The sequence below is a fragment of the Suricata suricatta genome, chromosome 3 (genome assembly GCF_006229205.1).
Source record: "Suricata suricatta isolate VVHF042 chromosome 3, meerkat_22Aug2017_6uvM2_HiC, whole genome shotgun sequence".
Classification (NCBI taxonomy): Eukaryota; Metazoa; Chordata; class Mammalia; order Carnivora; family Herpestidae; genus Suricata; species Suricata suricatta.
This window is the reverse complement of record NC_043702.1, coordinates 51,734,165-51,758,324: the sequence shown is the minus strand read 5'-3', so window position 1 is coordinate 51,758,324 and position 24,160 is coordinate 51,734,165. Positions and strand designations below refer to the sequence as shown.

The 24,160-nt window shown below is 36.2% G+C and overlaps 1 protein-coding gene across 1 annotated transcript in view; it reads right to left on the bottom strand.

Moving 5' to 3' along the window:
- Positions 1-24,160, bottom strand: part of ZNF385B (zinc finger protein 385B) — a gene marked incomplete at its 3' end in the record, with an annotated part of 313,134 nt that overhangs the window by 58,776 nt on the left and 230,198 nt on the right. The window contains exons 4-6 of the mRNA XM_029933294.1: positions 14,355-14,411; positions 3,725-3,763; positions 932-1,042 (exon numbers count right to left, since the gene is read on the bottom strand). Of these exons, the coding sequence (XP_029789154.1) occupies positions 932-1,042; positions 3,725-3,763; positions 14,355-14,411 (207 nt within the window). The remainder of the gene's footprint in view (positions 1-931; positions 1,043-3,724; positions 3,764-14,354; positions 14,412-24,160) is intronic.

The window sequence follows — 24,160 nt, the reverse complement described above, 5'->3', positions numbered from 1 at the left end:
AGTGTGAAAAAAATTTATTTGACCTTTAATGGAAGTCACATTAAATATACTTTTACATATCAAGTTAACCATGACAAAATCACTCTCTTTTCCAATGACTATAAGTTTTATTATATTTCCTATGTAGAATTATCAAAAGATCACTTAATGGCATATGTAAATAAGAGTATTTATTATTTTAGTATTTTCAAAAAACATGGATCCTGAAACATGTTCTTTGGAAAATGCTTCTGGGGTGGAGTAATTTAGGAAATAACACATGTAATATCCAGCTCCAGGTTCAGATTTGCCTTGGTCATTGGCTTTACTTGGTAACTGGGTATTATGGGCATTCTAATATTTTTATCTTAATTTCATATTATCTTATGTCTACATTTTAAAATCTACTTTAATAAATGATTTATATATTTTTCTTTTTATCTTTTTTTTTAGCAGGATGGTTATGCTGGCCAGATAAAATAATTTACAAGGACTTCCCTACATTTCCATGTTGTGGGAAAATATAAATTATACAATAAATTATTCTCTCAGGTATTTGATATGATTTGGCATGCACACATAAAATGCGACACTTGTTATAAAGAGAAATGACAAGGGTTTTCTTCAGCATTCATTGCATTTTCAACTTTAAAAAATATTTTCTTCTATTTAAGTATTTTTGTAAACATAATTGGTGAGATTAAGTGCAAGACGATATAGGTGAGACAGATTAGAGAAATTCTTGGGTTTTGATATTAACCACTCTATTGCTCACGTTTCTATGTTGAGTCCGAATCCCTGGAAAATCTGGCACAGTAACGAAAGCCGGCCACCAGTGAGAGTGGCTGCTTGAGGGCATGTAAATATGAAGAACATATCCAGATGTACATATCAAGACAATCACACTTTCAGCTTGACAGACTACAGAGAGCAATGAAAAGGTGATACTCACATCCGAGTTAAAGCGAAGCTGACAGACATTACAAGAAATAACTTGCTTCTTCTTTGGGGGAATGGAGACTCCAAAAGTGTGGTTAATCACTGCTTTTTGCACAGGATCCATCTGAAAAGCAAATGATAAGATAGTCAATTTATAACTTCAAAGGATAGACAACAGGGTGAGCAAGTAGAAGTATCCACATTATTCCTTAAGGTTTTAACTTTTAGTTCCTAAACAGGGATAATAATGAATCACATTCAACAGTAATGCATTTGTTTCCAGGAATTAAAAACAAGGACAAAAAACTGGTTTGAAATAATAACCCCCCACCCAACATCACAGGAGAATCACCACATCTCAAGAGATCTTATACCTATAAAGGAACCTTGAAAAACCGTAAAAGAATCATAAAGCAAGAAAATTTAAGATTAAAAGGCCAGGGTCCAAATTCATTTGTTACTGTTTTTCCTATATGGGGAGATAGATGATGCATAAGATGGTCTGAAATGACATCAATGATGATTACTCCACATATATTTAAGTTTCTAAATTTTTGATTTATGGCAAAATTATCAATGACAGACTCATATTACAACATAGAAAATGCTGATCTTTATGTTAAAATAATATGTTTCATGTGCTATCGATTCACATCATCCTACTTGCAATGCATGTCACAACTGTACACTCAAGTACCCAAAGCAGATTGGTTAACATGCAACCTTTGTTTCAATATCGCTCAAGTAGTTTTGAGTTAAAACCTCTGACATTCCTTCCTTTGGTTTGCATGTTCCATACATATGCAAAGAAATTAATGGTGACGAAACTACTCAACTGTGGATAAAGTGTGGCATAAAGCCATGAAAATACTGGGAAAACCTAAGAACACTATCTGCAGAGCCTATAAAAAGAGAGACAGAGCGGAGATTCTCTGTGTACTTCAGATAATCTCCAGCATTAACATCAGACAACTGGTGGTAAAAAAACAATGCGGATGATGAACAAAGCATGACTTATAAACAGATGGAACATGAATAAGGAAAGATCCACTGACACCATCAGGTAGGAAATCCCCTAAGGTCAGGATTGGATTAGTTATGATATTTGGTGGAGAGGAGAAATGAATACCATCCCTGATGAGGAATACAAATCAACAAAATACAAAATTAGCAATTAGAAGAACTAAGTACATTAGGAAAGAGGGTGGATTACAGAATTATTGAATACTAGTCTATTTTTTTTGCTAAGAGTTTAAGAGGGATGATAGAAGGATGTATTCCCACTAGACAGAGCAAAAACTCATCTGAAGTGACAGAACTATTCTATATCTTGACTGTAGTCGTGGTTACATAAATTTACACGTGTTATAATTTATAGAACTACATGCACTCCCAAAAAGTCAATTTTAAGTGTGATGATTTAAAACCTAAAAAAGACAAAATTGTTAAGAGTGTTACATTTAATTACTAAATGTAAAATATCATTACTGGAAAATCTAGAGATTTCTTTTGTTAAAGGTCATAACTGATGTATTAAGTGTACTTAAGGAGAATTAAAAAACTTTCCTAGGTAAAGAAAATCTAAAAAGTTTAGAAAATAAAACTGTAGTTCATTTTTTAGGTTACTCACAGATTTATACACTTAAATCTCCTTTATCCCCTTGTAAAACATGAAACTATACTTCCTTTTTTATTAATAAATGTTTATTCATTTTTGAGAAAGAGAGAGAGCGTGAGTGGGGGAGGGTGGAGAGAGAAAGGGTGGAGAGAGAAAGGAACAGAGAATCTAAAGCAGGCTCTGCATTGACAGTATAAAGCCCAACATGGGGCTCAAACTCATGGACCATTAATTAGATCATGACCTGAGCCGAAATCAAGGATCTTCTGCTTAAGTGACTGAGCCACCCAGGCGCCCCTCTACAGTTCTTATTCAAATGTCATTTTGGGGAACATGATTCAGTTGAAAGAAAACTTTAAATTGTTTAAAAATTATTGTTCCACTTGCTAACTTAGCTGATATCTAGAAACAGATATTATCTAACTGATACTTTGAGTATTTGCCCCTGGACACAACAGCTACAAGTACCTGAGTCATTTCTGTGGGATCCAGACATGGAATAATAGAGAGAAGGTTTTCCAATTTTTTCCTCTCCATTCCTAAAAGTATCAAGTGATAAAATCCTGAATTCTTTTCTTAGCATTTCTATAACACTCTATAAGTTAGATGAAAATAACTATGATGTTAATTTATACTAAGTTATATTTTTTATAATTTTTTCTTCCACAAATGCATGTCAGTTCTCAAATATAATGAGATATGGATAACTAAATTAGTGGTGATTCTTTTATTTAATCTCCAGTTTTCAGGATGAATAAAATGTTCTGGGTGAATAAAACATTCTCATAAATCCTAAAATGTGATATATGCAAGTGGTCAATTTAGTATAAAGTATATATATGTATCATAATGATCTCATATGTAGAATACTCAGAAAAACTATTGGAGATATTACAATTAAATGACAGTTTTCTTTTAAAGAATCAATTGGCTTTCTCATAGACATTTGATTATTCAAAATAAACAAGTGTTTTCAAACATCTCTATTAAAATGTTTATATCACTTTAAAATGAACAAATGCTTTGTTAAATATTCATATTAAGTTAGCTCATGTTCATTCACATTGCACAAGAAAGCTGTATATGGATTGAGAAAATTGTGATTAATTTGTAAATAATGCTGAAGAAGGCTTTTTTTTTAGTGGAAAAAAAAAACCCCAAATAGCTCTAGCTACCAATATTCCTTACCTGGCAGAATTTATTGGTCCCAAATAAGCCTCTTCTTGTCTAAAAAAGTAAAAGTTAGAAGTAGTCATCTGGAATTTTGAGGCTAGCAAGCACATTTATATGAAATTAAAAAAAATTCATTTTCTTTGCTCATCTCGAATTATAAAGCCTGAAATGCTTACTAACTAAAAAGCAGCAAGAGTCAACACTTGCCACTTTTCCTAATGAAAATCATGTAGAAATGAAAAGCAAAACCTATTAGTGCAATTAACTGGTAGGTAATAAAAATGAAAGATGGGGTTGTGGCTATTATCAGGAGTTGAGGAGATAATTGAGGGCTGTGTATGGACAAGTTAACTATTATATCATAGTACTTATAAATGAATTAATGAAGCTGACCTTATCACACCATCTATTATATTTTCAATATCAGAATAAGAGCAAACAGGTATCTTTGTATTTACCAGGATTATGGAACCACAAATCTCTGTGAATTTTTGAAAAGTATTATTTTCATTGAGCACAGCACAAAGTAATATACATTTTCACAGTGTAGGCTATCACATAAAAATATGCAGCTGCAAATGAAACTTAGCCGCAGGGGAAAAAACACGGCACACGTCACGAACGGCGGGAGGAGTGCTGTGGGTGGAGAGAGAACTGAATGGAGCTACATCATCAAATGGCTTCATTCTCGATGATATTTAGAGTCTAGGTAATTTTGCTAGGGGGGACTTTAGGCAAAGAACAGAGAAATACAAATGTCCCTACTATCTCAATAATTTTCAAGAGGCCTGAAATATGATCTATATTCTTGAAAGAGTCTTAAAATGACTGCACTAGCCCTCAAGTGGGTCTGGGTATTCGAGTAAACTGAGCACCACCCAATTAAAAAGCAAAACGACTGCTTAAGAATTGTACAAGGTGTTCTTCAATGTGATTAAGTGGCCAGGTATCTGTACTATTTTTAAAGATGAAGAAATTTCATCTGAAACTTAGCCATCTATTTTAGCCAATGTTCTGAAAGGCATTTAGTAAGCACTTATTATACAATAGAATAGGCAAGAGCTTTTCTATTAAAAAGAAGTAGAAACTGGGTTTTTTACTTTTAACATGTGTTTATTTTATTTATTTTAAAGGTTTTATTTTTTCAAAGTAATTGCCACACACAACCACCCAATGTGGGTCTCGACCTCATGACCCTGAGATCAAGAGTCAGATGCTCCACTGACTGAGTCAGCCAAGCATCCTGGACTTTTACGATAAAAAAAAGCAGTCATCCAGGGATGCCTGGGTGACTCTGTCAGTTAAGCGACTGACTCTTGGTTTTGGCTCAGGTCATCATCTCATGGCTTGTGAGCTTGAGCCCGGCATTTGGCTCCACACTGACAGCGCAGAGCCTGCTTGGGATACTGTTTCCCTCTCTCTCTGCCCCTTCCCTGATTGATCCTTACCTCTCTCAAACTAAATAAAAATAAACTTAAAAAAAATAAAAATAAAAATCAGTCATCCAACAAACATTTCTGCAGGCCTAATATGTCAGATATTGTTCCAGACTAGATAGGGTAGGATGAGTCCAACATAAGGACATGTTTATAATCGTAAAAGTTAAAAAATGAAAAAAAAAACCCTCAACAGTATAAACTGAGACTGAAGAAAGAAGCGACTTAAACTCTGTCTTCTTTACCCCACCCCTACTTTGGGTTTCTTTCCTCTATTTTCTGGTTTTCTCACATTTTAAGCATCCAAGATCCTCCCTTTAACAGTGACGTCAATGTGTTATCCTCCCAGGGGTATTTGCCTTTCAATTCCTTTTTTAGCTGTGGAGTAACAAGAATAAACCTCATAATAAGAGCAGCTTAGATTTACAGAGCTCTTACCCTGTGCCAGGAATTACCCTGAGGGATTATTTTGTGCAGTCTCCACCATTGCACCAGGCAGATACGATTATCATTCTCCTTTACAAATGAGGAATCTGAGGCTTTGAGCGATGTAATAACTTGCCACCCTGAGTCCAAAGGTCTGAATCCAGGATTCAGACTCGGGCAGGAGACTCTCCCACGCTGTTCCCTGCTAATGGAACCCGTAGCAGGGATGACACGCAGAGTGGGTGGTGCTGATGGGTATGAGAAAGGGTGAGTGTCACTAGCGCTTCTGCAGCCTGAAGGGTGGCTGTCTACTTAACTACACATGAGGCCCTCTTAATGCTTAAGTAAGCTTCCTGAAGAGGGGAAGTCTGGGTTTTTCTCTTTCTGATCCATTTATGTCACTCTTAGAATAAGTACATTTCTTGTGTAACTTCAGGAGACCCCTGTGTAAAAATTCAGGCTGTCCCATCCTCTTTGTAACCATTGGGCTTGCACCCAGAAAAAAACACTTAGAGATTACATACAGTAGGAGATGGTCATCATTTACACCTGCCCTCGATTTACTGCCCTGAGGACCTCAACTACTAAACCCTTGTGACTTAGGGCTTTCTGGAAGTTTGGCAAAGCCCCACTTTTTTAAGTGCAATATTACCATATTATAATAGTACAGAAAGAATGAATTTTTCATCCCTTCCTTTTTCAATACCAGAGTCATGGAAAAGAATGTGACAATAGGGTCTCATTAGAATGTCAAATATAATGAAGTGACACACTTATAAGTGATAGCTACATCATTGAAGAGTAATACTTCTCAGCAGTTTCTTCAAAAGAGGCCTTGCCTTTTATATTTGGATACTCTGACCACATGCCTTAATATTATTGTTTTGCTTTTTTCAAATCCTTGAAAATGTAAATAGAAACAAAACGGACACAACTATCACAAAGACATTTTTTCTCTTAAAGATCAAGAAATAGAAACAACTGAATGTCATTGGCAACATCAGCTCAACCATATAGCTTTGTACTGTTTTGGATTTCAAATCAGAAAGCTCAATAAAAGTAAACCATGTGGAACATTACACTGGAATTGCACGCTACCATGAGACCTGCATTTTGCATCTGGAATGTGTAAATGCAGAGACTTGCCGTGCTGACACTTCTCCTACCCAGAGCACCCTGACAGGGGTCCACAGGGATGCCATCACTATTGCTGAAAGGAAGACAAATGGTGTGCCACTCTCTCCATTGACTGATGATTCAACCAGGAGCTACATGTTTGGAAAGGTGCTTCCCCCACATAGCCCCAGCTTTTTGCTGAAACCACACATTGGCTGTGACTTGCAAACCAAATCAGCTGTGTCCCCATTACAAGGGGATACCATTGCTCTACTGGAAAGTTAACCAGTCATCCAGACACATACCTAAGAAAATAATAGGCCATGCTGTATCTTAGTCTCAATAAAATGATTCCTACTACTACTACTACTACTACTACCTCTTTATCAAATATTGTAGGCTGCCAAGTATTTTGAGGCTGGTTAACAATTAGCAGTATGTGACTGTGCAGGAATGAAATGGAATCCTAGGATCCCTTTCCAGAGTCTCCCTAGTGGTGGTCAATATTCTCTATAGAAAATATGAGTGGAGTCAGCCCAGAGATTTGAAGCAGCCAATCAGAGTAGAGCACAAATTAGAAATTCCTCAACCCTCTCCCCTTTTTTGTTTAAATGAATTTAGAAAGCTTGATATCTTTCACTGAAATTCTATACTGTCAGACCCTCATTGAAAAGCTCTGGGACTCATCAAACAAGATTGTATATTTCATCGACAGAAAGGATGACTGAGTAAGGAAAAATACCCTGTGATCTATTTTGAAGATCTATTTGGAAAGAAAAATTAAACTGTATTTTCCAGGAGTGTTTTGGAGAAATTCCAACTTAGTATTATTTTTGGAAGAATAAAAAGAAATGTAGAATGCTAAGAGATTTGTGTTTCTGCCTTAAAATACTGTCCCCTTTCAAGATCACCCTGATAGTAAAAGATGCAACATTTTTGGAGGTTAAGTGTTTCATATCAACCTAGACAGTCCTTGGGAAGTTTTTCTCCTTTCCAACACATCACACTTTTATAACTGCATGATTTGCAATTTGCACAAACACTATCTTTTCTTGAAAATTCATTGATTTAACAAGGGTTTTTAGGTGGCTATCATGCACTATTTTAGGAATTGGACATACAATGACAAACCAGGCTTCAAAAATACAATGTTGTAGTTGAAAAGACCCATATATCTGAAGTACTAAATAAGATAGTGTCAGAGTGTTGTAAGTACCTTCAGATAGGATAATGGGGGAAAAACCCTACAATATTTTACCACAGATATTTCCTAAAAACATTTTGGTTGTCCTTGATACAACTCTGATTGATGTTTTTGCATATAAATCCATACCAAATATGTGAAAACAATGACATGCTTCCATGATTTAGGAAACTTGATATAGAATTCAGAATCATACAGCTGGTAAAAGTAAGGGGCATGTTCTCAGCGTGCAAAGTGTCTGTGAGATTCCTTCAGAGGATCCTTTAACTACCAAGTACCAAGGTAACAGCTGGTTGTCAGAGCCACTAGGCTCATCATCATTTCCCAAGGGAAAGGGAAACAAAAGCAATCCGCATTTTGGAAGTTCTGTAAGATGAGGGCTAAGTGCTAGATGCCTTCCACCTAGAAACTTTCTTAGTGGGTTTCTGCACAGTGCAGTTGGCCTGGTACCTAGTGAATAGCAAAATGAGTATGTTCTTTCTTGTGTTTTTAAAATAAGTACATATTTGGTCCATGATCTAACAGCTATGAAGCTATTACAAGAAAATGGTTTTGGGGGAGCCTGGGTGGCTCAGTGGGTTATGGGACTGACTCTTGATTTTTTAGTCAGATCATGATCCCAAGGTCATGGGGTTGAGCCCTGAGTTGGGCTCCACACTGTGAGTGGGGTCTGTTATGGTTCTCATTCTCTCTCTCTCTCTTCCTCTCCCTCTTCCTGCCTCTCTTCCTCTGCCTCTTTCCCCCATTTGTGCACACATGCTCCCCCTCTAAAATAATAAAAAATATTTTTTATTTTTAACATTTCTAGAACTTTAAAGAGTTACTAAATGGTAAAAGCAAAGAGACTAAAAGCAAATGAATGGGTGATTTCTCTTTAGTGGAAAGCCAGTTTAACACTTTTGACAGATAATTTTTAAAATTATTCTGAGTAGAAGGAATACATTTTAAGTTCTTTTTTAGACAGTAGTCACTTTGTTAGTGGGAGATGCCGCAAGCTCAGACCTGGGTGCCTACGGAAGCTGCAGGTCTAATTCTGACAGTAGATCCTTGTATGAAACCAATGTGGTCAGTACAGATGTAAAATGTTCCATTTTCCTGGCGGCTCCACATGCCTGGTGATTTTCCATGCTGCCAGGGATTAAGAGTGATGCAGCAAAGCTGTAGTTAGGCTGCTGAGTAATTTAAGAAGCCACTTCAAAGAGCATTTCAAAAAGTTCAGTTTTGCAAATAAGACTTTCAATTTATGTCTGTGATGGGTTATGAGACTTAATTGAAGGTTCACTCACACTTCATTGCATGGACACACATATGCAACGTTTTGGGTGTTGATGTTCCTATTCAAATAAGAGATGAGTAAATTTAAACGTTCTATTGCATATTACCCACATTCAGGTTAAACAATGCATTTGGAAATGTCTAATTGGTTACTGTGATGCCCAGACCACCCTCAGCTCCAATAGTAACTGCTCCTTGTCAATGCAGGGAAAAAGCATTAAGGTAATGAGCAGAATGACATCTCCTAAGAAAACCCAGAGCTTTTCTTTGTTTCCATTCTTAAATAAGCAAATGTTTAGATGTGACTGGAAACCATTAGCAGAGGCGTTTTTCCAACAGGATGTGAAGAAAGGTCTTGAAAGTTTTTTGTATTACCTTTAAGATTTGATGTTCCTGTAACTAAAATATTTTTTGGCCAGTGGGTGCAGACAGATATGAAAGATCTGTAACATCTGTCAAAGATAAGGTAACAAAAAATTTTTATGAAACTGTTAGATGCCCTTATGTCAGAATGTAAGAAATTTTAGAATTTTTAAAGAAAAAATGAAAACTACCTGGAAGCTTTTAGGAAATTAATGAGAATTTAGCTCTACTATGAATTTTAATAGCAAAGAAGAAATAAAATGATAAATGTTATTAATATGTTTTTCTGTGAAAAAGTTACTACCTTCAAAGTATATTTCTCAATAACTCGATAAATATTCATATTTCAAAAACAGCTTAGGGTGCCTGGGTGGTTCATTTGATAAAACGTTCAACTGTTTTCTTTTTTAATGTTTATTTATTTATGTTTGAGAGAGAGTGAGCTTAAGTTGGGGTGGGGCAGCAAGAGAGGGGGACAGAGGATATGAAACGGGCTCTTTTGCTGACAGCAGCGAGCCCAATGTGGGGCTCAAACTCAAAATTATGTGAGACTATGACCCAAGCTGAAGTCAGATGTTCAACCACCTGAGCCACCCAGGCACCCCAAGCATCCAACTCTTGATTTTGGCTCAGGTCATGATCTCACGGCTTGTTTCCTTTGTCATTTAGTATTGTGTCTTCTTAGGGAGAAATAGAAAAAGAAATAGAGAGGCATCTGGGTGGCTCAGTCCGTTAAGCGTCTGACTTTGGCTCAGGTCATGATCTCATGGTTTGTGAGTTCAAGCCCTGTATCAGGCTCTGTGCTGACAGCTCAGAGCCTGGAGCCTGCTTCAGATTCTGCATCTCTCTCTTTGCACATGCTTGAACGTGCTCTCTGTCCTAAAAAATAAATAAAAACATTTTAAAAATAAAAAAAGAGAAATAGAATATTTTGAGAATATGGACCAAAGAATAGCTTTTCAATAGATGTGCAAAATACTCAATAAGAAAGAGATTCATTTGAGGATAGATTTTAAGAAGCGATTATTCTATAGTACATTGGAACAAGACATCCCATCCTGAAGTTTGGAAGTATAGGCTAATATGTATGAGATAGAAGATAGGCACTTTATTCTTGACCTTTCAATTTGTTTTTAAAACAGTGACTTAGAAACGTCCTCCAAAACTTTGTCTCCCAGATTAAATTACCGTAACATAAAATTCAGTGCCAAAAGTAAGTCTGAGAAATATCTTTTCAAAAAATAAAATTCTTCATACTTTAGGAGATAAAAATATGCCATACAAGTAACCAAAGACTACCTGCTGATACTAACAAATGTAGTTTTAAATGTTATTGGCGTGAAGTCTCCACATACAAATAAGTAAGAATATGTTTGCCTGTGTCCTGGTAAGCAGGCTAAAAAAAATGTTATAAAGGCTTTCCAAGAGACTAGGGAAGTGATAAGCTTTTTTGATTTAAAAATCAATACACCTCCTGAACAGCCAAATACATTAACTGAATTCTCTCAAAACCATTCTGTCAAAGCTAAGTTTGAAAAGCTGTTCAGTAACTAATCAGATATATCCCGATGCTGAGGCAAAACAGATCCGTGACACAAAGTAAAAAGGTGGAACATGAAAAGAAAACCCCATTAGGCAGGAAGAAGTGCAAAATTGGAAACCCAGGCAGGTTTGGATGTATTCTTCATTCTGCAAAGCAACGTGGAAATGGGATGTTTTTTCCCCAAATTCAGGACAACACGTTTCTAACTGTTGCGCCAGGAAGACACCTGAGAGTTGAGGACTGATAAGGCTCCACCCAAGGCCACAGTCTGCAGGGCTCCAATGCCAGGCCTCCTGGGCTCTTACTCTCCCTGCTCTGCTCCCCTTACACAGTGGTGAAATGTCAGAGATCATCTACATTTTCAAATTGGTTTTTTAATTTGTTTTAATTTGAGCCCCAGAACCCTATGACCTGCAAAACAGAATCCTAACTGGAAATTCAATACAACACTGAAAACGGTGCTGGTTAAAACTGGTAGGCCAGGCCCCACACCCAGTAGCTTGACTTTAATCCAGCTTTCTCAGTTGAAAATGAGAAAAGATTTGGAGAATTTTAGTGAGTTGCTTGAACCTCTTCAGCTAAGACCAGAACCCAGATCTCTTGCTACAGTTGCCAGATTTGCAAATAATAATATAAGATGCTCAGTTAAAGTTGAGTTTCAGATAAACAACAAATCATTTTTGGTGGTGCCTCTGGGAGGCTCAGTTGGTTGAGTCTACTTTGGCTCCGGTCATGATCTCATGATTTGTGAGATCAAGCCCCACATCGAGCTCACTGCTCTCAGCACAGAGTCTGCTTCAGATCCTCTGTCCCACTCTCTGCCTGCCTCCCCGCCTCTAAAAAACAAATAAAACATTAAAAAAAACCACAACAAATAATTTTTTAGTAAAAATATACATATGTGCCAAACATTGGATAGGATATTCTTATACTAAAAACAATTTGTTGTTTAGCTAAAATTTTACTTTAATTGAGCATCCTGTATTTTATCTGTTCTTGTTTCATAATTCCCAACTAAGGGTTCCATGACTATATCAATGTGGATTTTACTGGCCCTCTTCCTTGCAAGCTTATCTTATAACTTAACATTTTAGGACTTCTATTAGGAAAGTGGTCCTGGAGTGGTTATCTGGACAGGTAACATAAAAAATATTTTATATCATATATTCATCTTGCTATTACCTTTTTGTATAAATGTATATGTGTATACATATTAACTCTTCTCAGCAAAAAAAGGTTTGGGGTTCAACCCTGCATTTATATTATACAAAATTTTCCATACTTGTAAAGTAAAATAAAGAGCTTCCATATTATGTCCTACTCTGTTCTCTGCAGTGATAATTGCTTTTTGAATAAGGCTCTGTTAATGGTATGGCTTGACATTTGACATTTATCCATTTGATTTATAATTATTTTTAGGTGATTGCGAGGAGGCTGCCGTTCAAACTAAAAGTAGTCTGAACTGAATGAACTGTCTGCCTTTTCTCCTGAATTTGGAAGGAAATGTAGTCTTTTCTAAGCAAAGCTATTTTCCCCAGTAGATGTGTTTCAAACATACAGAAGCCCTTTAGATTCAGAATCTATATATTCTGAATAAGGCAATATATATAAAAGAAAAATGAATACAGCAAATGAAATCACCACATAAAATATGTGTCTAGTTTGCTTATATTTTGGCCATGGATATATTGCATCAAGATTTCCTAGTCAAGCCGTGGATAAAAACCTACATGCACCACATAACAAGTTGTCATGAAATTAGAATCCCTCAGTAAGATTCATGAAAAGTTTTAACATTAAGAAGCCAAAACCAGCGGTGCCTGGGTGGCTCAGTTGGTTGAGTGTCCAGCTTTAGCTCAGGTCATGATCTCATGGTTTGTGGGTTTGAGCCCCACGTCGGGCTCTGTGCTTATAGTGAAGCCCTATAGAAAGGCTTCGATCCTGTCTCTCTCCCTCTCTCTCTGTCCCTCCCCTGCTCGCATTGTCTCTCTCCTCTCAAAAAAAATAAATAAAACATTAAAAAAAAGCCAAAACCATTTGTATTTATAATCTACTCCTTAGGAAGGTTTTCAGAAATATTTAAAAATTATTCTGTTTTCCATTCTGAAAATCAGCCAATCAGGCTGTTTGGCACTTCCAATTCTTTATAACCCTCGTTTGAAATTTTTATTCACCTTCTGTCTCCCCCAGCCTTTAACATCTTTACTAAAATTGGACAAATACCTATTCCTAGCAACACAAGAAGCAGACATGTCACTTTATTTAAAATGTTTTGTATAATTATCCAGGAATCACCACATTTCTGCCTCACAACAGAACAATATCCCAATAACAATTGTTGGCAGTGACCAAACCACTGCAGTGGAACCGGCCTCCTGAAGCTGGGGTTAAAAGCTGGCCTCTAGAAATCAATCATGCTCTTGGCAGAGAAGAATTTTTCAGTGATATAAAAGCTGAAATGGAGACTGTAATCTTTTGTGATTGCCCTCGAGGCCAAAGCAAACGCAAAAAGGAAAGTCCATGAATTGCTGATAATTTCCTGTGATGACCGATTCCCAGGAGATTCAGATATAACTCTTGCTCTGTAACACAATGGTGGTTGCCGAGACCTGTACCTTCAAAGTACTCCACATCCGGATGTCACAATGCTTCTTCAGAAGCTACTCACCCATTAGAGGGGCCAGGCCTGTGAGGCAGCGAGCCCTCTCTGAAGACAATGGAATGTCTGATTGCGCAAGGAGTGATGAGCTATGTGCCACAGGCTGTTTTGCTAGGAAGTTATTCTATGAAGGCACTGATTGAAAACATATCTGTTTGAAACCCTTTTTCTCCTCATAGAAGTATAAAGATTGATCCATTTCTCTGCTGTTCCTATTAGCTATTAGTTATATAGTTATGGTTATCTTTGTTTATAAAATTTTTAACTTTTTATTTGGGCTGATAGTTGTATTCTGAGAAAAAAATGTTTTTCATAGGCATGTGTATACTCCATGTCTATATAGTATTTTGGGATAGAATACAATGTTTTTTAAAAAAATTTTTATGTCTTTATTTTATTTTGAGAGAGAGAGAGGCAGAGAGTGAGTGGGGGAGGGGCAGATAGGGAGACACAGACTCTGAAGCAGGCTCCAGGCTCAGGCTCCGAGCTGTCAGCACAGAGCCTGATGCGGGGCTAGAATCCATGAACTGTGAGATCATGACCTGAGCCAAAGCTGGATGCTTAACCGACTGAGCCACCCAGGTGCCCCACAATTTTTTTTTTTTAACAAGCATCAAACTTACAGTTAGATGCCACTGCTCAGAACACAGGTTAAGTGGGTCCTTCTCATGGCTTGGCAACTGAAATTCAGGAAAAAGGGGGGCACAGAGTCAGTGGAAATTTCTAAGAGTCAAAAGCCCAAAGAATTTTTAGTATTGAATGAATTTCCATTATCGATAGATGAAGGATAATTTAATATGTAGGCTTCTATGACTAGATTTAAAATCTTTTCTAAACTGTTATGTTAACTACTACTAGTTTAATGAATAATGTGAGAACAAAGGTTCTATGTTTGGAAGTCAACCATATTCTAAAAATGTAAGAGACAACATTGTTACGTCTTAGGAGTCAATGACAATGTGTCATAAGTGCACAGCTCTCTGGTTCAAAATACCTTTATCCATAGCCTTTAAAGTCTAAATATCATTGAAAGTAAAAGGCAAACTGGAATCCAGCCAAACCAGTATGGTTATTCCCCACCTCCACTCTAGACCTTCTCCCTAGCCCTCCTCTAAATTCGGCTATTGCCTCCCTTCATTTCTTTTAGGCAGTCAGGTGACTCAGACTAGTACGCCCTACTACTATGTCATTCAGCTAATGCAAATTGAGTACTTGCTTAGTATCCGGCACAATTACCTTAAGCAGAATGTAAATGTTTTAAAATCAAGAATCAGGTCTTAGCCATGTATATATCCTTAGAATCTACTGTAATTAGGATTGCTCTATGCACAAAGCCAGTCCCAGTGATGAATATAAAGTAGTTTATTTAAGGTAATTGGCTAGGAGGATGAGATCAAAGGGACAGAAATATTAATATTAATATTATTTATAAGAATATAGCTTTGCCATTTTAACAGTCCTTTCATAAACATGATCTCAGTTGATATTCATGTAATTTTAGATTGTTAAAAATAATATGATGATACAATTGGTTGCTTGGCTTAGTCTCTTAGTCTCTTAGTCTCTGGCTTAGACTCTGGATTGTGGGGTTGTGAGTTTGAGCCCCACATTTGGGTGTAGCAATTACTTTAAAGTAAATGATGGAAAATAATTGCATATGTTAAAAAAATAAATTGTGTTATATTAAAAAAATAAAATAGAATCTTAAAAAATAATATGGTGATGTGTTGTATAGTTATGACTTTTTCATAGACTCACACTAAATATCAGAAATTTTCTACATATTCAGTCATATTCTCAATCCTTAAATTTTCATGATATAATGATATAGATTAGGAAGCTATTATCACCTCTAGTTTTAAAATGAGGAAAAGTGGAGTGAAGTGACTTTCTCAAGATCAAAGAGAATGAGTCCAGGTATGGTGAGTGTTCTGGCTCCCAGTCTGATGCTCTTTCCCTGTGCAAAGAAGTAGCTCACTCTCCTTGACCCTGTCTTCTGCTTCCCCCTGGGACTGCTAGGGGTCTACTTTGGAACAGGCAAGCAGAATTACCTCTCTGAGATCAGAGAACATTCCAGAGGAGATGGAATATAACAGATGAATGAGTGACTGACTAAATGAATGCCACCACCTCTTCAGGAGGTAAGTACTTCAAAACTGATAAGTATATACTATGTAATAGTGGTGGTTACTAATCATTTTAGCCTCTGATAGCTTCAGGTCACTTTTGGGAAATGAAGGTTTTTTGGGTTTGATTATATGACAATGAATCAATTTACATACTATGAATGTTTAGTGTCTACATTAAAAAAAAGATAAATTAGACCCAGACACATATTTATAGTTATTGGAGACTTAATATACCTCTAATTACTATAAACCATAAACCTGTGAAAGAGATCAGATATGTGTCCTACTACAATACTCACACCTTTACTTGGCTGTAGAAGCTGTTCACAATAAGAAAAAATATGAGACTGATGAGATAAGTCTATCTTCTAAATAGAATACACTTGCAGGGATGTCTGACTGGCTCAGTTGGTGAAGCATGTGACTCTTGATATTGGGTTGTGGGTTTGAGTCCCATGTTGGGTGTAGAGATTACTTAAAAATAAACTAGATCACTTTCTTACACCATACACAAAAATAAACTCAAAATGGATGAAGGACCTGAATGTGAGACAGGAAACCATCAAAACCCTTGAGGAGAAAGTAGAAAATTGCCTTCTTGACCTTAACCGCAGCAGTTTCCTACTCAACATATCCCCAAAGGCAAGGGAAATAAAAGCAAAAATGAACTATTGGGACTTCATCAAGATAAAAAGTTTCTGCACTGCAAAGGAAACAACCAAGAAAACTAATAGGCAACCATCGGAATGGCAAAAGATAGTTGTAAATGATATATCAGATAAAGGGCTAGTATCCAAAATCTACAAGGAACTCACCAAACTCCACACCCAAAAAATCAATAATCCAGTGAAGAAATGGGCAGAAGACTTAAACAGACACTTCTCCAAAGAGTACATCCAGATGGCCAACAGATACATGAAACGACGCTCTGCGTCACTCATCATCAGATAAATACAAATCAAAACCACACTGAGATACTACCTCACACCTGTCAGAGTGGCTAAAATGAACAAATCAAGAGACTATAGATGCTGGCAAGGATGTGGAGAAATGGGCACCCTCCTACACTGTTGGTGAAAATGTAAACTGTACAGCCACTCTGGAAAACAGTATGGAGGTTCCTCAAAAAACTATCACTAGAACCCCTCTATGACCCAGCAATAGCATTGCTAGGGATTTACCCAAGGGACACAGAAGTGCTGATGCATAGGAGCACATGTACCCCAATGTTCATAGTGGCACTTTCAACAACAGCCAAATCATGGAAAGAGCCTAAATGTCCATCACCTGATGAATGGATCAAGAAGATGTGGTATATATATACACACACACACACACACACACACACACACACACACACACCAGAATACTACATGGCAATGAGAAAGAATGAAATATGGCCATTTGTAGTAAGATGGATGGACCTCCAGGGTGTCACACAAAGCAAAAAAGTCAGGCAAAGAAGGGTAGATACCATATGTTTGCACTCATAGGTCTAACAGGAGAAACCTAACTGAGGACCAAGGGGAGGGGAAGAAGAAAAGAGAATTGGGGAGGGTGAGGGACGCAAACCATGAGAGACTACTGAATACTGAAAATGAACTGAGGGCTGAAGGAGGAGGGAGAGGGGGAAGGAGGAGGTGGTCATGGAGGAGGGCACTTGTGGGGAAGAGCACTGGGTGTTATATGGAAGCCAATTTGACAATAAACTATTAAAAATTTTAAAAATCCTTAAAAATAAAATAAATAGAATACACTGCAAGTGAGAGTTTTTCAGTCTGACTTTAGGAGCCACATGGATTTATTGAGTACCAAAAAACATATGTCCCTCTTGAATAACTTGTTAGAAATATACACATTCAAAATCAAAATAAATTAGGGTGGAGAATAGCTCTTCCTTATCTGATATTTAGTTATTTTTCCTTTCCAGTGGCAGAGCTACCTACTAGAAGATCTGTGAAGCCTGGATTATATTCTTCAATCTTCCATTTTGCAAAAAGGGTAAAACAATGACACATGTAGCCTATTTTATATGTGAGCGTATTAAAAGAATTAATTTAGAATGTCTTGAAAACATGCTAAAGCCCTCTGATAGTAGAATTCCATGAAAATAAAGTGTTAAGTTTTTCCCAATCTGTTTTCAAGCATCAGAACATAAAAAGGAAGGTAAGAACATCTAAACTGACAGCTAAATCTGTGAAAAATATAGTTTTCCAAGATTGCTACTTGGTTCTGCAAAGATGTTGAAACTTCACAGATTGCTAAATAGCACTCCAATTCATCTTTAGCACCCTCAATGACAATTCTAAAAGTAAGGGGAGTAGAATATTCCAAAACATGTTTTTCCTTCCCCCAAAGAGTTTTAAGACCTAATTCTGAATACAAGAATCTAGAGGGAAGGGGTGGGGGGGAAGAATGAGAAAGAAACAAATCCAGTCTGTTAGCTATTGGATGGATTCCCATATTTTTGATAAAAGCTTTTCAGAAAATACCATGATCAATTACTGTTTATAGAGCAACCATTTTAGAAATAACATTTGGGGTTATAGGAAATGTTTGGTACAATAATATTTTGCTATCTTTTTATATTTATTAAGCTCCCCTACTTTATCATTGGCACTTAAAGACTTGGTCACTGAGAGATGCTAAGAACAAGGTTGTTATTGGTTTCTTCTTCTTTTAATTAACTGGAGATTTGTTAAGAATAAAATAAATTATTTTAAGAAGATGGCCTGACATAGACACTTTTTCCAAGTTGACTCTACTCTTGAAAAATGCTGTGCTGGGACAGCGCCAAGACTGAAGACCTGTCTTGCCAGAAAATCTGATGTACCCTCCAAGTACACATAATCCTTGAAACTCTAGCACTGAAGATGAGGTCCCAGAGCCATGTGAGGTTGAGACTGGGATAATGAAAGGGACATGCAAGAGGACATAGCGTGGTGGGACTATAGGTGTCTCTTTTCACAGGCTTCTGAAACCTTGTGTTCCCTTACTACATAAGGGCCCATCAAAGTCTTAATCTGATGTTTCTTGGCAGCCTAACCAACTGAGTTGACTATTAACTATGAACAGTATCCTTTATTATGTTTAGGTGAATTTTACAAGAGGAAGAAGTAACATCTATCAGACAGTGAGCAGTTCTGTCCTTTCACAATAATTCTTTCTTAGCACAGTTACTGGCAGGCATCGACATAGTGACTGGCTGTCAATGAATGCCTCTTCCTAGATGCTCTAGACAAATAATTTATTTCAGGAGAGAGAGGCATATGACCATACATTATATAAACATACATGTATATATACCGTTATAAATAATATCTACATATTCTACAGGGGTTTCAACAGTGAGTAGTGAAAAGGGAGCTTTGAACACAAAGTCTTTAATAGATAAATCTTGAGACTTTAGAATAAGGCAAAGGACATGACTTAAATTTTTAAAAGTTATGCTTGTAGTTTGAAGAGGAGAGGGAGACAATAGTATAGATAGATGGTCACTATGTAGTTTGTTTTGCTCTGAGGTCATATTTACATAATTTTTCTCCATCATATTGAATAGAGATGTAAAAATTTCTAGGCAGGAATTTATGCTTAAATATTTATACAAAATATTTGTTAGTTTTATACCACATTTCAAAGATTTCCTATATACATTTTTTTCCAAATGATCTAGGGTGTTGCTGTTCACTTTTCTAATTCTAACAACAGGCCAGCACCCTCCCCCTCTTTAAGTAAATTTCAGTAACCATGGGAAACTTCAACTTGGTATATTCTAATATACATTTCATTAGAATATAGAGAAGAATAGGAACCTTCAATATATTTTAAGCATATCATGAAAGTAAAAATTCAACCATATTCTCTTTTTTGAATTTATTTTCTTCTCCATTTTATTTTTATTTATTTTATTTTATTTTTTATTTGGACAAATGCATCATTTCAAGTAGTTGGACATACTAATATCCTACGAAATAGGGAACATATAACTTTTTAATGATAGCAAAGCATTACTAGAGTAAAAAAAGAAGACTACGTGGCAAAAAAATCACAGTTGGTTACATTAGCAGAGATAAAATATTTTATTTAAATTAAAGAAAACATCAAATAAAATGTTTAAATGCTTAATGTTTTAATCAAGACTTCATTAGATGGTAAAAGTATTAAAGATAGATTTAAAAATTAAATGTTCTGGCTTACTTCAGGTTTACTTACAGTAAAACCTCATGAGAAACATGGAATGAATTAATAGCAAAATAAATGTGATTTTGATTTCCAATTTATTTTATACCGCCTTGATAGATATATTATCATTCCTGGTACAAGAAAGAAAATTTTATAGTCTTTTTAAAATTTTAAAGTTTATTTATTTTTGAAAAAAAGAGAACACAAGTCAGGGAGGGGCAGAGAGAGAGGGAGACACAGAATCTGAAGCAGGTTCCAGGCTCTGAGCTGTCCATGCAGAGCCCGACACAGAGGTCTAACCCAGAAGCTGTGAGATCACCACCTGAGCTAAAGTCAGATGCTTAACCAACTGTAACCAACTGAGCCACCCAGGTGCCCCAAGAAAGAAAAATTTTAAATATTCATTGAGATTGCCAAATTGTGAATGGCCTAGAATCTCAAAGAGTTTAGAATGACAAATAGCAGATGTATAGATATTTCACAGATTGGCATGGACGATTCAAAGAGTCATACAGTGATTTGGGACTTTATGCTTAGAAATAATCTTTATTCTGTTCCACATATTTGTTCATGTGTCAAGAAAAAAGAATTTCAAGGTATGTGGTAAAAATCAGTTTATTTTTCACAAAAATAAGATTGTTGAGCCTCTTGCAATAAAGCTCGTGCTTCCCTAGAGCAGTTGCAAAACCAAGGCAGGACTCAAAAAGACATCTGAAATAGTAGGCATGGAAAATATCTGCCAGTCAGCAAAGAAACTGATAGGAGACTGTGGTCTTGAGGTGGCTCGTGATTATATCTCTAGCCATTGGAGAGTCACACAAATACATCTGTGTGTGTACCCGGTATGTGGCTGTTAAAAAGGAACTTGACCTATTATTATCACATACAATATGTAAGTTGCATGTGTCTTAGACTCCTTGGGCTGCCATAACAAAATACCACAGAGTGGGTGGCTTACACAACAGAAATATATTTTATCACAATTGTGGAGACTGAAAGTCTGAGATCAGGGTCCCAACATTGTCAGGTCCTGGTGAGAGATCACTTCTAGGCTGCAGATGGCTGCTTTCTCCCTGTCTTCACATGGTAGAGAGAGGGAAAGCTCTCTGTGGTCTCTTCTTCAAAGTGTTAATCCCATTATGAGGGACTCATCCTCATGATCATCTAATCCTAAATACCTCTCAAAAACCCTATCTCTAAATATCATCTGCAGGTGTTAGGGCTTTAAAATATGAATTTGGGGAGGAGGATACAAACATTCAGCCCATAACAGTATGTGTATAGATACAGCTTCTAAACAGACTTATTTTATTTTAATAAGTTGATACTATCCATCCTAAGTATGCAATTTATTTTGATTCTGAGGCAGTGTCTTTTTATGGAAAATTAAGCACCAAATATTACATGTTTGTTAAATACCAAATATTAAATACCAAGTACTATCTGGATTGAATGAAGATAAAAATTGGGTCCATAGTAAAGGAAATGAGAAATTCTAATTCTCATAGAAATAATTACATATATTTTGGTAGCTACCAAAACATGATGTACAGTAATTAAACGATGACCATGAGGCATTTGGCAAATGTAATCAATGTAGAAAACAAACTAATGAAAATAGCTCCACTGGGCTACAAAAAAATCCCACCATTCTTTCCGGCTATTCTATAACACTGTACGGTTCAGTAACTATTTTTACTTTGCCTATATTTCTTGGTTTTTGTTATCTTGCCTTTTCTAGTCTTTTTAAAATTCTATTTCCTAGAAGTTTCTTGGGAACTAGAGTATTTTTGTTTTACTTATTTTGTTTATCCTCTTCCTCAAATCCAGTGCTCTTTAGTGCATATATTGCACTTAATGCAGACACGCAGATCAAAGAAAACCTGCTGTGCAGGAGGTGATATCTAAGTCGGTCTTAAATGACAAATGGCTGAAGGTGGAGTGGCAGTGGTGGAAGTCAGCATTAATGGGTAACTAGGCAAAGAATGAGAGATCTTTAAACCTTGCTGTTTTGGTTGGCAGAGTCTTTTACCTGTAAGTGACTCAAAGTGACTCTGTAAAGTAAAACTGCTAAAGTGCAGAGTTAACATCATTGTTCTCCAGACATGAATCCTTGACATACAGCCCATCAGAAAGTATCAGTGATCTAAAATCTGCCTTCCCTACCATGTCTCTTTATAATTTCGCTTAAACAGTGTCTTGAATTATTGGCTTATTCTTCACATGTAAACACTGAGAGAGACTTTGTCAGTTGTGGGGTAGAAGGCAAGACAGCCACTAAATGAATGCTGTGAAGTGTATTTATTGTGTACGATTTAATACACAACAGGCAACCTGGGTGGCTCAGTTGGTTAGGCATCCGACTTCAGCTCAGGTCATGACCTAACAACAGTCCATGGGTTCGAGCCCCGTGTCAGGCTCTGGGCTGACAGCTCAGAGCCTGGAGTCTGCTTCTGATTCTGTGTCTCCCTTTTTCTGCCCCTTCCCTGCTCATGCTCTGTCTCTCTCTCTCAAAAATAAATAAACATTAAAAAATATTAAAAAAAATAACATACAACAGGCAAGTATCCCACTTTGGAATATGACAGAATCCCATTTCATTCTTGTTATAATTCTCATGTAACATCATACTCCACTACAAAAATAGGAGGAAACTATTACTTTATATGTATTTTTAAAAATCTGCTTAAAGAAGATAGCAGAACTTAAAAATTCTAAAACTTTGAGCCATGGTTGAGAGTATAATGTTTTTATTCTTCTGATAGTAATTAGGAGTTAAAATATATTTATTATATTTACTAATACTATCTTTGGTTAAAAATAAAGTGATTATAATAGCATTTGTCTTGCTTCTCAAAGAACAAGTAGACTACTGAATGGAACAGGTTTTTAAAATTTGCTAACAAGAAATTATAACTTTTTAAAATATATTCTGTTACAAAGATATTGTTTGTAGAAGTCCATTTTACACATTCAAAAAATTATTTCCTCTTTCTATGTAATGATTCTGCTGAAAATTGGCTACTATGCTTCCAGAAAAGAGCACAAAAGATTTCTGATTGAGCTTTGTTCACTCTGAATGATGTGGGAGGTAACATGGACAAAAAGATCCAAAGACGTGGACAAGCCAGAACATGAGTTTTGAAGTTAGGAGATTCTAATTCAAGTCTCAGTTCTTCCATTACTAACTCTCTCTAGACAATAGGAATTGAATTATAATCATGGTCTACTAAAATGTTCCAAGGTCTGAGTTCTTTGAAGGATAGAAAGCCACACAAATATATAATGATCTAGTGTAATTATTATCAGTGGTACAAAAATGTTTTCCGAGTAAAATGTGGACAATGACTTTGATGAAACTGTCTTAGGAAATCTATGAGGTGAGTTAGACCCTGGGATGGAATAGTCTATAGGGAAAAGATTAAAGTAACTGAACCTGTAGCTCAGTGAAAAATCATAGGTAATTCAATGATCCTATAAATTAATTTATTTACCAGATGATAGAGGGTCCCACTTGCAATGATTTAATTTTTAATATCCTACCAGGAGTGTTCTCTGTCCGCCAAATGCTTTGGATGTAATATAATAAGAGAGTAAAATGATTATTACATGTGGTTGTTTGCTATATTCTTCACCATAACCGAAAGTGTTTCCATTTAAAAATTACAAGTTTATTTTCTTTCAAGAAAAAAAAGTGAACTTCTATTAGAATTATTCTTGGGGTGCCTCAGTTGGTTAAGCGTCCCACTTTGGCTCAGGTCACGATCTCATGGCCTGTGGGTTCGAGTTCCGCGTCAGGCTCTGTGCTCACAGCTTGGAGCCTGGAGCCTGCTTCAGATTCTGTGTGTCTCTCTCTCCCTCTCTTTCTCTCTGCCCCTTCTCCCCCCTCAAAAATAAATAAATATTAAAAATTTTTTAAAAAAGAGAGAATTATGCTTTGGGTTTTCTCAAATATTTCATAATGTTAGTTGCTATAAGGAACAAAAAGGCAAATTAGTATGTCTATTGCCCTACACAACATTAGTAAACCATTCTGAAACTGTTTTTACCTTAAAATTATGAAGACATTCTTTCCATTTTTTTATAGTCCTTAAGAACACAGAGGCATATGTAAGACA